The sequence below is a fragment of the Hemiscyllium ocellatum genome, chromosome 4 (assembly GCF_020745735.1).
Source record: "Hemiscyllium ocellatum isolate sHemOce1 chromosome 4, sHemOce1.pat.X.cur, whole genome shotgun sequence".
NCBI lineage: Eukaryota > Metazoa > Chordata > Chondrichthyes > Orectolobiformes > Hemiscylliidae > Hemiscyllium > Hemiscyllium ocellatum.
This window is the reverse complement of record NC_083404.1, coordinates 2,805,016-2,818,946: the sequence shown is the minus strand read 5'-3', so window position 1 is coordinate 2,818,946 and position 13,931 is coordinate 2,805,016. Positions and strand designations below refer to the sequence as shown.

General features: G+C 43.0%; 1 protein-coding gene across 3 annotated transcripts in view; it reads right to left on the bottom strand.

Annotated features, from left to right (window-relative positions):
• chd7 (chromodomain helicase DNA binding protein 7) overlaps positions 1-13,931 on the bottom strand; it is a 343,180-nt gene that overhangs the window by 56,072 nt on the left and 273,177 nt on the right. For all 3 annotated transcript variants that reach the window (XM_060822645.1, XM_060822642.1, XM_060822647.1), the window contains 2 exons: positions 10,903-11,062; positions 10,081-10,170 (listed from right to left, as the gene is read on the bottom strand). In XM_060822645.1, the coding sequence (XP_060678628.1) occupies positions 10,081-10,170; positions 10,903-11,062 (250 nt within the window). The remainder of the gene's footprint in view (positions 1-10,080; positions 10,171-10,902; positions 11,063-13,931) is intronic.

The window sequence follows — 13,931 nt, the reverse complement described above, 5'->3', positions numbered from 1 at the left end:
CTTCCAAGTTTTAACTCTGCTTTTGCATGAAGAACTCACCTGACGTGCATTAAACACCCACTTTTGTTCAAGGTTTGTGCGAAGATTTGTAGCTCGGGTGCTCGTTGTTGTGGTTCTGTTCGCCGAGCTGGAAGTTTTTGTTGCAAACGTTTCGTCCCCTGGCTAGGAGACATCATCAGTGTCCCACTTTTGTTTTTTGTTCCATCTGATTCTCCATTGCTTTCATTAACCATGGAGCTCTTGGTTTTGATGCTCTCACGTTTTGGCCTCATTAGAATGGACCTAGCCTGCACCTCTCAAAGAGGACTTGTAACTTTTCTTGTTAGTCTCTGGTTCTATTTCACGTTGGCTAGATTTTCTTTGATCCAACTGAAGTTGGCCCCTTCCAATTTAGAAACTCTAGATTTAAAATCGGATTGAAGATTTGTAGCTCGGGTATTCGTTGTTGTGGTTCTGCTCGCCGAGCTGGAAGTTTTTGCTGCAAACGTTTCGTTCCCTGGCTAGGGAACATCATCAGTGCTGTTGGAGCCTCGTGTGAAGCGCTGCTTTGATGTTTCTTCCGGTATTTATATTGGTTTGTTCTTGCCGCTTCCGGGTGTCAGTTTCAGCTGCAGTGATTTGTATGTGGGGTCCAGGTCGATGTGTCTGTTGATGGATGTTCTTGCCGTTTCCGGGTGTCAGTTTCAGCTGTAGTGGTTTGTATGTGGGGTCCAGGTCGATGTGTCTGTTGATGGATGTTCTTGCCACAACCAAAAGGACTAGCCACTCTACCATACGTCAGGAGCGTCTCAGAACTGACAGCCAGACTACTGCGACCCTTAGGACTCATAACAGCACACAAGCCAACATCCACGCTCAGACAACAACTCACTACAACAAAGGACCCAATACCCAGCATGAGCCAAACTAACGTAGTTTACAAAATACCATGCAAGGACTGCACAAAACACTATATAGGACAAACAGGAAGACAGCTAACAATCCGCATCCATGAACATCAGCTAGCCACAAAACGACACGACCAGCTATCTCTAGTAGCCATACACTCAGACAACCAGCAACATGAATTTGACTGGGAAAACACCACTATCATAGGACAAGCCAGACAGAGAACAGCCAGAGAATTCCTAGAAGCATGGCATTCATCCCCAAACTCCATCAACAGACACATTGACCTGGACACCATATACAAACCACTACAGCTGAAACTGACTCCCGGAAACGGCAAGAACATCCATCAACAGACACATCGACCTGGACCCCACATACAAATCACTGCAGCTGAAACTGACACCCGGAAGCGGCAAGAACAAACCAATATAAATACCGGAAGAAACATCAAAGCAGCGCTTCACACGAGGCTCCAACAGCACTGATGATGTTCCCTAGCCAGGGAACGAAACGTTTGCAGCAAAAACTTCCAGCTCGGCGAGCAGAACCACAACAAACTCTAGATTGTTCCTTGCTCTTCTCCATTACTAATTTAAACTGATATAATCAAAAAATTAATCCAAGTGTTACCTCATAGACACTTGATCTATTTGACCCATCTTGTTCTGCAGTATCAAATCCGTTTGCAACTCCTAGTTGGACAGGAAAGATTCTGCTCAACTAGGAGAAAGTAAGGACTGCAGATGCTGGAGATCAGAGCTGTAAAATGTGTTGCTGGAAAAGTGCAGCAGGACAGGCAACATCCAAGGAGCAGGAGAATCGACGTTTCTGGCATAAGCCCTTCTTCAGGAATGATTCCTGAAGAAGGGCTTATGCCCATAACGTCGATTCTCCTGCTCCTTGGATGCTGCCTGACCTGCTGCGCTTTTCCAGCAACACAAGATACTGCTCAAGGAAGGTGTACCGAGCAGATTGCAGAAATTGCTACTCTTTTTGTCACTTTATCATTATCCCAAAGTCCCTAGGCAACATCACTCTAGCAAGTCTCTGACTTCATTGCTAATTTGTTCCTTTCCCTCACAATATGGATGCCCATAACATACCTCCAGTGTGGTAACAGCTTTCTCTCTTCTCAGGTCCAACTACAAGAATGTCTTGCCCTCTTGAGGTTATAATATTTTGAACACTATAACGACTTCCGTAATCAGTACTACCACACCATCTCCCCTCCTCCTTACCCATCTTTATGAAACTTCATATCCATGTATATTAAATACTTTGTCCTCACCATTTTTAAGCCACGCTTTTGTTATTGCTACATCACATTCCAGAGAGTGATTTGTGCTTCTACCTTAACTTATTTACGGCACTTAAAGAGTCATAGATGTACAGCGCAGAAACAGACCCTTTGGTCCAACTCGTCCATGCCGACCAGATATTCTAACCTAATCAAGTCTCATTTGACAGCACTTGGCCCATATCCCTCTAAACCCTTCCTATTTACATACCCATCCAGATGCCTTTTAAATGTTGTAATTGTACCAACTTCCACCACTTCCTCTGGCAGCTCATTCCATACACTTGTGTATTTACACAGAAGCATTCTGAGCTGGTATGTGCATCTCCCACTGGCCTTCTTAGTTTGGTCCCACCTCTTGATGGTACTTTCTTCTCTTGTATAGTCCAAAGCTCTCACTATTTCTCTTTTCCACCCATGTTATAGGCCAGGGAACAAACTCAAAGGTTAAACCTGAAATTACAGCATATATTCAAATTCTGTCTCTCAATGTGTCCCAACATTACAGCGAAGAGCAAGGGGGGAATACAGTCTCAGAGGGAAAAGGGAAAGACAGCTAAAACTGGGCTTGGAACTGTTTTGAAGATACAGGATCTAGGTGGGGGAGGGAGGAGAAGGAAACTCCAATGTTCAGTCGCTGCCTAACTCCAGTCACATCTCCAGCCTGTGGGATCTGTGCATTAATGGCCTGCGGCCACAATTTAGCCGAGGGACATCCTCAAGGTGGATGGATCTGGATCAGAACCAGATTTCAAATGGCTCCTCTGGTATATCTGAACCCTTAAATTTCTCACTAAACTGCAATCACAGTCATCACTGGAAAACTATGCTGGGTCCATATGAAGAACTTTAATTCCAGGCCCTTGGGAATGCTGTGCAAGAATAAAAAGTTGTATTTTATAGGTGTGCTCAAAGTTGCAATTTAAAGGATTGCGCAGGTAATTTTTCCACACAGCTAAATCTTATCAATGCCAGCATGATCAAATTTCAGTTTCTGATTCAGTGTGCATTTGTCCCTCAAACGGTGTCTAAATTGGTCTCCTCTTCATCCCACTCATCCAACCTGCGCCGCCTCCTGCACATGATTACCCACTTCTTCTTAACACCCCCTCTTTCCTGTTTTGTTCTCTGTTTCTCTACCCCAGTCTCACACTCCACTGGTGCCCAGTTTAGTTGCACTTCTCCTGATTCCCCACTGCACTGCTGAACCTCCCCATGAGGACACTGATCCAGGATGTGTTTAGGTACCACCTGATTCTTTTGATTGGTGCCTCCTGACCCAGAACCAGCTCCAGTAGTCTGTGAATCTGATGCCTTTCTTCCTGCACCATGTCTTGAACCACTCGCTGCTCCTGCCTCTCTTCCTATTTGTACTGTCGTTTGCACATGGCACTTGAATAATCTTTGCTCTTCTATTCTATCCCTAGTGAAAATGAATGGCAATGCATGATTTGTTCTTTATGACATTAACTTGTGTCACTACATTTGCTGATTTATCTGTACTCTATGATTACTCCACTTAAATACAATATCCAACATGTATGTGGCCTTATTTGTTATCCATGCTGAGAATGTGTTGCTGGTTAAAGCACAGCAGGTTAGGCAGCATCCTAGGAACAGGAAATTCGACGTTTCGGGCTAGAGCTCTTCATCAGGAAAAGGTCCTGATGAAGGGCTCTGGCCCGAAACGTCGAATTTCCTGTTCCTTGGATGCTGCCTAACCTGCTGTGCTTTAACCAGCAACACATTCTCAGCTCTGATCTCCAGCATCTGCAGACCTCACTTTTTACTACTTATTTGTTATCCATATCAAAATATAATCAACTTGCACTTCCCTTAATTCATGCTCATTTGCTGAATTTCTGCATTTTGTTGCAAAACTTTCCACTCAGAATTGTACTTTCCAATTTGGAGCCACGCTCGTTTTGCCTTTTAACAATCTGAGGTCACCCAAAACTGCTGCTGTAACCCAACTCCCCAGCAGTCCTGTGAACTCATTACTCAAAGTCATAGAGATGCACAGCCCGGAAGCAGACCCTTCGGTTCAACTCATCCAAACAGACCAGATATCTGAAACTAATCTAGTCCCATTTGCCAGCTTTTGCCTACATCGCTCGGAACCCTTCCTTTCATATACCCATCCAGATATCTTTTAAATGCTGAAATTGTGCCAGCCTCCACCACTTTCTCTGGCAGTTCATTTCATACACGCACCACCCTGTGTGAAAAAGTTGCTCCTTAGGTCCCTTTTAAACTTTTCCCCTCTCACCTAAACCTATGCATTCAGGGTCAGCAATTCTTATTTGAAAAAAAATTAATTGTCTTTAAATTCTCTCCACAACCTCAGCCCTTACATTTCATGTGACCCCTTCTACAACCATCAAATATGCGCATTCTTCTAATTCTGATTTCTGAACAAGTGGTCAAAAAGTCTGGCGTTGGAAAAGCACAGCAGATCAGGCAACATCCAAGGAACAGGACAGTCAAAAGGTTGGGCAAAGCCCTTCATCACATTCCTGATGAAGTGCTTATGCCCGTAACGCCAACTGTCCTGCTCCTCGGATACTGTGTGACCTACTGTGCTATTCCAATGCCACACTTTTCAACTCTGATCCTCAGCATCTGCAATCCTCACTTTCTTCTCACTTCAAGTGGTTCCAACGTTAGTTGCCATACCGTCAGCTGCCACAGCACAAGGACTGGAACTCCTGAAGCACTTCCAACACTCTTAGCTCCTTTAAGGCTCCTCAGTGAATACGCTTCAAAAGTGCTTGACAAGCTGTGAAGTGCTAGGAGACATTTGAGAACGGCGACTTATAACTGCAAGGCTTCCTCATTGGCAAAATGTCTGGTTGACACCCAGCCCAAAGGACAGCATTTCAGTGCTGTTGCTTTATAATACCCCCATAAAGCTCCTTGAAATATAATTACAATATAAATGTTCTACATAAATACAAGCTGTTGCTTTTAATAATACATTTTGGAATGTTATTTATGATTTCAAATCATTTCTGTAAATGTTGAGTATCAGCTGCACCAGTAATGTTTGTGAACGTCTTTTGCAAAGCTCTGACAATCTCAAAGTTATCATCAGGTGTCATGAATTTTGCTATTTGTCTCAGCTCAGAAACATACTGACCTTTTGGCATGTGTTTAATAAATGGACCTTATTGACTATCTTCTGACAGCCAAAAGTATTATATTTATTGCTATAAGCTTACCTGACCTTAATGACACTTCTTCAAAGAATTCTAAACATTTTGGGTTTAGTTAAGCATGTCTTTCCCTTTTGACATCCATCTTGACGATTATTTATTAAAATTCCGTTTTGAGCTTTTACTACATAATGGAGTGAAGAATTAATTTTCTTTTCTGCCACCATCATTAAACTACTTGGTCTACAACTTGGACTTAGCCTATCTTTCTCTTTAAATATAGGAAAGAGATTAGGTTGCTTACCAGTCTTCCTTTATGGCATACAAGCAAAAAGCCAAGCTGGCTTCCAGCTATATTATAGCCTGAACAGTCAACATCACAAAAACATGCTATATTGCCACTAACGTATTATTGATTATGGAAGCTCCCAAAGTACTGACATGATGACTACATTACAAAAAGTACTTTGAATGCTTGGTAGTACAGAATTTAAACATCGCGAAAAACAGACAAAATCAAATGCTCTGCATGGGTTTTAAAGTGCTTTAAGATGTTCAGTAGCCTGTTATATAAATAAGGCAAAAGTGAGGACTGCAGATGCTGGAGATTAGAGTTGAGAGTGTGATGCTGGAAAAGCACAGTCGGTCAGGCAGCATCCGAGGAGCAGGAAAATCAATATTTCCACCAAAAGCTCTTCATTAGGAATGAGGCTGGGATCCTTGGGGCTGGAGAGATAAATGGGAGGGGGATGGGGCTGGGGCAGTGAAAGAAAGCTGAGTGCGCAATAGGTGGATGGAGGTGGGGGTAATGATGATAGGTCAGAGGGGAGCGTGGAGCGGATAGGTGGAAAGGAAGGTGGACAGGTGGGACATGTCATGAGGGCGGTGCTGAGTTGGAAGGTTGGAACTGGGATAATATATATATATATGTGTGTGTGTGTGTTTGTGTGTTGGGTGGGGAAAGAGAGGGGAAATGAGGAAACTGGTGAAATCCACATCGATGCCATGGGGTTGAAGGGTCCCAATGTAGAGGAAACTGCAACGGATACAGTAAATGACATGTGTGGAATTGCAGATGAAACTTTGATGGATGTGGAAGGCTCCTTTGGGGCCTTGGACGGAGGTGAGGGAGAAGGCGTGGGCGCAGGTTCCGCAATTCCTGCGGTGGCAGGGGAGGGTGGGTTGTTGGGAGGCACGTGGACCTGAAGAGGTAGTTACAGAGGGAAGAGTCTTTACAAAAAGCACATGGGTGGGAAGGAAATATATCGCTGGTGGTGGTGTCCATGTGTAGGTGGCGGAAATGGTGGAGGATGATGTGATGTATATATTAGTTGGTGAGGTGGAAAGTGAGGACATGAGGGGAGGTTCTGTCCTTGTTGCGGTTGGAGGGGTGGGGTTCAAGAGCAGAAGTGCAGGAAGTCGATGAGATGTCCTGGAGGGGAAATTGCGGTCTTTAAAGGAGGAGGCCATCTGTGCGTTCTGTAGTGGAACTGGTCCTCCTGGGAGCAGATGCAGCAGAGGTGGAGGAATTGAGAATAAGGGAAGCAGGGTGGGAGTCGGTGGGTTTATAGAAAATGTCAGTGTTAAGTTGGTCACCGTTGACAGAGATGGAGAGGTCCAGGAATGGGAGGGAGGTGTCTAAGGTGGTCCAAGTGAATTTAAGGTTGAAGTTGATGAACTATTCAACTTCCTCATGGGAACACAAGCTGGCGCCGATGCAGTCATCACTGTAGTGGAGGAAAAGGTGGGGAATGGTGTCAGTGTAACTCCGGAAGATGGACAAAGACTAGCATAGCTGGGCCCCTTGCGGCTGCCCAGGGCTACCCTTTTCATCTGGAGAAAGTGGGAGGATTCAAAGGAGAAATTGTTGAGGGTGAGGACCAGTTCAGCCAAACAAATAAGAGTGTCAGTGGAAGGATACAGGTGGGGAGGTCGGAAGAGGAAGCAACAGAGGGCTTGGAGACCCTGGTCATGTTGGATGGAGATATAGAGGGACTGATGTCCATGGTGAAAATGAGGTGTTTGGAGCCAGGGAAATTGAAGCATTGGAGGTGGTCAAGGGTGTGAGTGGCTTCCCGAATCTTTCGCAGTTACACCGACACCACTTTTCACCTTTTCCTCAGCTACACTTATGATTGCATCGGTGCCACCTTGTACTCCCACGAGGAGGTTGAACAGTTCAACAACTTCACCAACATATCCAACCCCAACCTTAAATTCACCTGGACCATCTCAGACACTTCCCTCCCCTTCCTGGACTTTCCATCTCCATCTATGGTACCGACTCAATACTGACATTATCTACAAACCCACTGACTCCCATAGTTACCTGGATTTTGCCTCCTCTCACCCTTCCTCCTGTAAAAATGCTATCCCTTATTCCCAATTCCTCCACCATGTCTGTTCCCAGGGGAACCAGTTCCATCACAGAACACACCCAATGGCCTCCTCTTTTAAAAGATTGTAATTTCCCTTCACGTGGTTGATGGTGCCCTCCAGCGCATCTAATCCACTTCCCGCACCTCCCCCTCAAATTCCCCCCCTCCAAACGCAACAAGGACAAAACCCACCTGGTCTTCACTTTCCACCCTATCAACCTCTATATACATCACATCATCCGCATCCATTTCTGCCACCTACAAATGGACCTCACCACCAGGGTGATATTTCCTTCCCATCCCAGCTGCTTTCTGTAAAGACCATTCCCTCCGCAATTATGTTGTCACGTCCACGCCCCCTAACAACCCACCCTCCCCTCCCAGCCCAGCCCCTCCCCTCTCGCACCACAAATTGTAAAACCTGCGTCCACACTTCCCCCCTCACCTCCATCCAAGGCCCCAAAGGAGTTTTCCACATCCAAAGTTTCAGCTGCACTTCCACACGTCATTTATTGTATACATTGGTCCCTCTATATTGGGGAGACCGGACACCTACTCACAGAGCACTTCAACGAACATCCCCTGGCCACCCCCACCAATCAACCCCATCGCCACTTGGCAGAACACTTCAACTTCCCTTCCCACTCCGCCAAGGACATGGAGGTCCTGGGCCTCCTCCATTGCCACTCGCTTACCACCCAATGCCTGGAGGAAGAATGCCTCATCTTCAATCTTGGGACCCCTTAACCCCATGGCATCAATTTTCCCTTCCCCATACATTATCTCAGTTCCAACCTTCCAGCTCAGCACCGTCCTCATGACCTGTCCATCTTTCTTCCCACAACTCCACTCCACCCTCCTCTCCGACCTATCACCATTACCCCTTACTCCATCCACCTGCTGCACTCTCAGCTAGTTCCCCCAGCCCCATCCCCCTCCCATTTATCTCTCTGCCCCTAAGGCTCCCAGCCTCATTCCTGATAAAGGATATTTGCCTGAAATATCGATTTGTTTGCTCTTTGGAAGCTGCCTGACCTGCTTTGCTTTTCCAACCACACTCTTGACTGTTATATAATTTGTTTGCTCCAATTTTTTTTTAAACATATTGGATTCTACACAGAATAAAACACAAATTTGAAGCTATTCAATCCCAAATAATTTTGCCTAATTATGTTCAAGTATTGATTACAATCTGAGAGGCAATGAGAAGAAACCAATATTTGAGAACAAGATCCACTGGACTTATTCATTAGTCCTGGGTCTGAGTTCGATATCTCTAGCCAATCCAGTACAGATTTGTAGAATAAACACTGAATTTTATAACACATCATCCTTACATAAAAATGTTAGTTTATAGGTAAAAGCACCACAATTTAATTTAATCACACTTAGGGATTTGTAAAATAAAGATTCAGCTCACAAACAGCTGAAATATTCAGAAACTAAAATGTGTGTTGCTCCATTACATCTATGTAGTGCAAAGCTTGAAAAAAAGTTATCAATAGCCTTGATAAATACAATTAGGGACCAAAATATTTTCGGAGGTAATATCCCACTCTGTTACCAACATTCATGTATTATACTGTGATGCAAAATCTGAGAGATAGAATTTGGACAATACTTTGTGCAGAAGTTCACTCCCAATAGGATGTATTTGCCAAGTATTATACTTCAAATTTATAAAGATGAAATCAGTGATGAAACACAACATGGAAGGTGGTCAAATGGCATGCAGTTCTAAGACAGGCCAAGAGGAGTGATATTGAGCTGCACTCAAGCACTGCATTAAAAGTGATCCCACTGAACTGGAGGATCTAGCCATTAATTCTTCACTCACTTCAGAGATTGGAAGAACATTTGAACAACTCTAGATACAGATTATCTGCATATTTCCTTTACAAGCTTAAACAGTTCAAACTCCAGACAATAACAAGACTGAGCAGAATCTCAACTGAAGCTTGGCATTTTTAAAACAAAAGATCTATTGTTTCTCACTCAAGATGCTGTTACCGATGTGTTTATTTTTCACTACCTTCATTTTTCTTATGAGTTTTAAAAACTCTTATTATAAATTAATCAAATTGTATGTACCAGAATAAACTTTGTACAGCTGTTAATTGTGACATCTAGAAAATACCTTAAGGAAAATTGAGTTTATTTATCAGCTTGTGCATTTATTTAGCAGAAGTTTAATTGGTTAGCCTTCAAGCTGAATAGGTTACCAGGTTCAAATCAAACTGTTTATTTGTAAATATTAGGAAATCATTTTCAATAAAACCAATGACAGAAAAATACTTCAACTTTCTATAGAATGATTTTCTAATAAGTTATGTAGCCACACTAAAGAAACTGCACTGACCTTGCATCTGCACCATCAAATATCTTTTCTGCTACGTCTCCTATCACTTCCTGCTTCAAATAATACAGCATCCGTACCCGCAGCAGGACTCTGTAGAGGAAGAAAGTTTTAACATTAGTACTGTTTGCCAACACTAGCTTTTGGCAGCTGCTTCTGTTCATCCATCATTCTGCCAAGGCTGATTAGCTATGCTGTATGGTAGGCTTGAAGCATGACAGATGGTGGCATATAATCACCTCTGTGTGGTGCTTTCTGCTGGCTTTCAACAGCCATGCTTGGCAACCACTTTCAGCATACTGAGCACAGTGCAGTGCAGCCCAGACACATTTCATTCAGTAATGCCTAATTCAGTTTGCGAAGTTTAACGTGTACGTTGCCAGTGCTTCTGAAGTGTTCAAGTAAGTTTGTAAACAAGTGAGCAGATGGCTTGCAGTAGGCGTTCTGCTCCATTATCTCATGCAATTTCCTCAGCTGTTGCTTACTATCTTCTGAAGCAGCTTTATGTTTAGAATAATGAGCAGCTACATTAGTAGCTGAAAAAGACAGATATGCAAAATCTAATTTCGAGTGGTTCACTACAAACAATGACCTATTTTATATCTTTTATTGAAAAGGAGGGCTTTCAAGCAGAAACTTAATGTTTTCTAAATTCGAAGAAGCTTTTTAAATGCTAATCATAAGTAGATATGAACTGTACACAAGTACAAACAAAGTGCTTCGAACAGAGTTTAGAATAAAACAAATAGGATTTTCTGAGCTTCTTACTTCAACTGATATTTATTCTGTTTGCAAAATCTAAAACGAGGCAGTGATTCCACTCACTTGTTGCAATGGTGTTTTAGATGTTTCTTGTAGCCATCATCATGCAGCAAGATATCAGGGTTGCAGTTTACAAGCCAATCTGCATTTTTCATCATTGGTAAAGTGGACTGACTTTTAACTTTCTTTCCTTTCCTCCCTCTAGGCACCGGTGCAGACAAACCTATTGATTAAGTAAAGATATAAGCAACATTTATCGCTGAAAATTGACACCACCAACTCCAACAACCTTTAATTGAGTATTGCACAAGCCATAAGTTTTCAAACTTCAGCAACATAAATCAAAACCATATTTTGATCTTTAGTGCTTTATGGAACAGATGAATCTCCTGTTTAATTTCCAATGCTCTCCCTGTGATCTTCATTTCTTTATCATTCTGTTTCTTGTTCCAACCTTTTGCTCCATCAGCAAATATACAGGTCTGTTATAATGTTCATATCATTGTGTCACTCCTATATACCGATACCTTTGAGATCAGTTTGCCTCGATCACTGCACTGAGCTTCAGCTCTGTCCTGTTGACTTCTCAGGTTTTCTTTTCCCCTTTGTTTTTCAGCTGTGTCTCCTTCTACTAATTTCTGTCCTTTCAGGTAGGATTCTCAAGGCATCTCTTACTCTACATTTTGTCTACCTGTTATTTCTATCTTGATGTCTCTCCATCTTTTCTCAAAATATGCCTTCAATTTCCTTCAGTCCTCTATTGTCCATTTGCTCTACCCCTACACTCCCATTATGCCTAACTGTAAAACAAACGATACCTGAACACACACTCTAGGCTCTGTCTCCACCTATGTGCTTAGTCCTTCACCCCGCCCCTTCTTCGGCATATATACATTTTTCTCATTACAATCAATTTTGAAGAACGATCATTGGACTCAAAACATTAACTCTGCTTTCTCTCCACAGATGCCACCAGACTTGCTGAGTTTCTCCAGCAATTTCTTTCTGTATACTGATCTTCAGCATCAGCAGTTGTGTTTTATTTGATTGTTATGGCACCTGAACCATTCCGGGAAGGATATTACCTGAGAAAATATTACAATTTCCTTGCCAGCCTTTGTTCCTAGGCAACCAGCCCAGTGAAAAGAAACAGAAATGGCAGCCATGAAGGTCACCTCAGATCACAGTGAGAAGCAACCGCCCCACACTAGAACAGGAGAATGCCCCGCATGCAAAGGAGCTAGGGGATTTGGCAGGGCTGGGGAACAGGCCTCAGAGAGAAAAAAAACTAAGGAAACAAATTTAAATTAAAGCAGGCCACCATATAAACAAACTTCTAATGAAAACAGCTAAATGAAATTGAAACATAGTTTGGAATGAGAAATGGGACCAGACAATCAATTATTTTAATGACAGCACAATCTTGGAGGGAAAGACTGAAATGGGACTGTAACTGTCACAACAGAGGTGACATGTACAGGCACAGTATTTAAGTACCATGATTTCAAGTAAAGTGTCAAACTGTAGGGATTTATCACCAAAATCATATGTACAAAGAACGCAAACTTACTGTAGATACAGACTCAATTCCTCGCCCTGGAACCAGGCAGAGATTAAATCAATCCATTCATAACCTTGGATCATATTTGATCCTGGGATGAGTTTCCAATCCCACAACTCCAGCAATATTGTCTTTTTCCACGTTTGTAGCATCACTCAACATTACCATTTTAGTGCATTGCTCCGAAAGCCTCTTCCATGCCTTCGTTACCTCGAGACATGACTATCTCAACGCACTCCTGGCTGCTCTCTGATTTTCAGCCTCTACAGGTTGAGCACAGCCAAAAGTCCCTACTGCACAGCCAAGCCCTATTCCCCTATTACCTTGTATGTGCAGACCTGCTTTGACTACTGTTCAAGCAGCACATTGGTTTTCAGGGATCACAATATCCTGGTTCATGAATCAGGAAAGGTTAGTATGCAGGTACAGGAAGTAACAAGGAAGGCTGATAGAATGTTATTATTTATTGAGAGGGAAATTGTATGCACAAATAGGGAGATACTGCTTCAGTCATACAGGCATTGGTGTGACCACATCTGGAATGCTATGAAGAGCATTGGCGTCATTATTTAAAGAAGGATTCTAAATGCAGCAAATGAGTTTCGAGAAGGTTTACACGACCAAGACCTGGAATGGGTGACTTCTCGTCAACGCTTGTGAGCTTGACAGGATCATTCTTCTGGCAGTGTACGTGGCAGTGACCAAACAGGAAGATTGGGTCAGAGCTTGGTAAGTTCAACAAAAGCTCTGTCACACACTGCCTGTGGTCCAAGCAGGTATCTGGGGCTTTGGTCATTAAACTCCCACACATGCAGCCTCCCAACATTCCCCTCCCACAATAGATTCACTTAGACAACACTGTCCATGATTTCCTAACATCAGTTAACCAACATCTCCTGGAATACATACAAAGGTTGGTGACCTTTGTTTAAGGAAATTGTTCAGGAGTATATTAGAATAGTCATGTCTAGGAGGTGATAAACGTTTGCTGATAGTTTAAGCAACAGTTGTGTTCAGGCAGAATGGAGTCAGACAATGTTCGACAATGTAGGCTGACTTTGTGGCACTGCATGCATAGTCAGAAGCTCACCTCCCAGCATAACGATAACACCACGAACTGTGAAATCTGGTTTAGTCTCAGGTTACTGCTAGACAGCATGGAGGAGGTGGTGGCTAGTAGCTTGTAAAGGGGAGTTTTGGGAATGAATGAAAACCATTGTTTCTTCCACCCCAATATTTCTTGAATCCCTTAAATAGCTTAAGAGCTCAATCTTCGAAACACAAGAGATTACAAACCAATTTTATGCACCTCATAATTTAACCCTTTCAGGATCCTGGTATAATTTTGATGAAATCATGTTCCACCCTCCTCCAAGATCAATAAGTATTTCCTGAGTAAAAACTGAAAGAACGGTGGATGCTGTAAATCAGAACCAGAAACAGCTGGAAAAGCTCAGCAGGTCAGGCAGCATCTGTAGAGAGAAATCAGAGTTAACGTTTTGGGTCAAATGACCCTTCTTCAGAATATTTC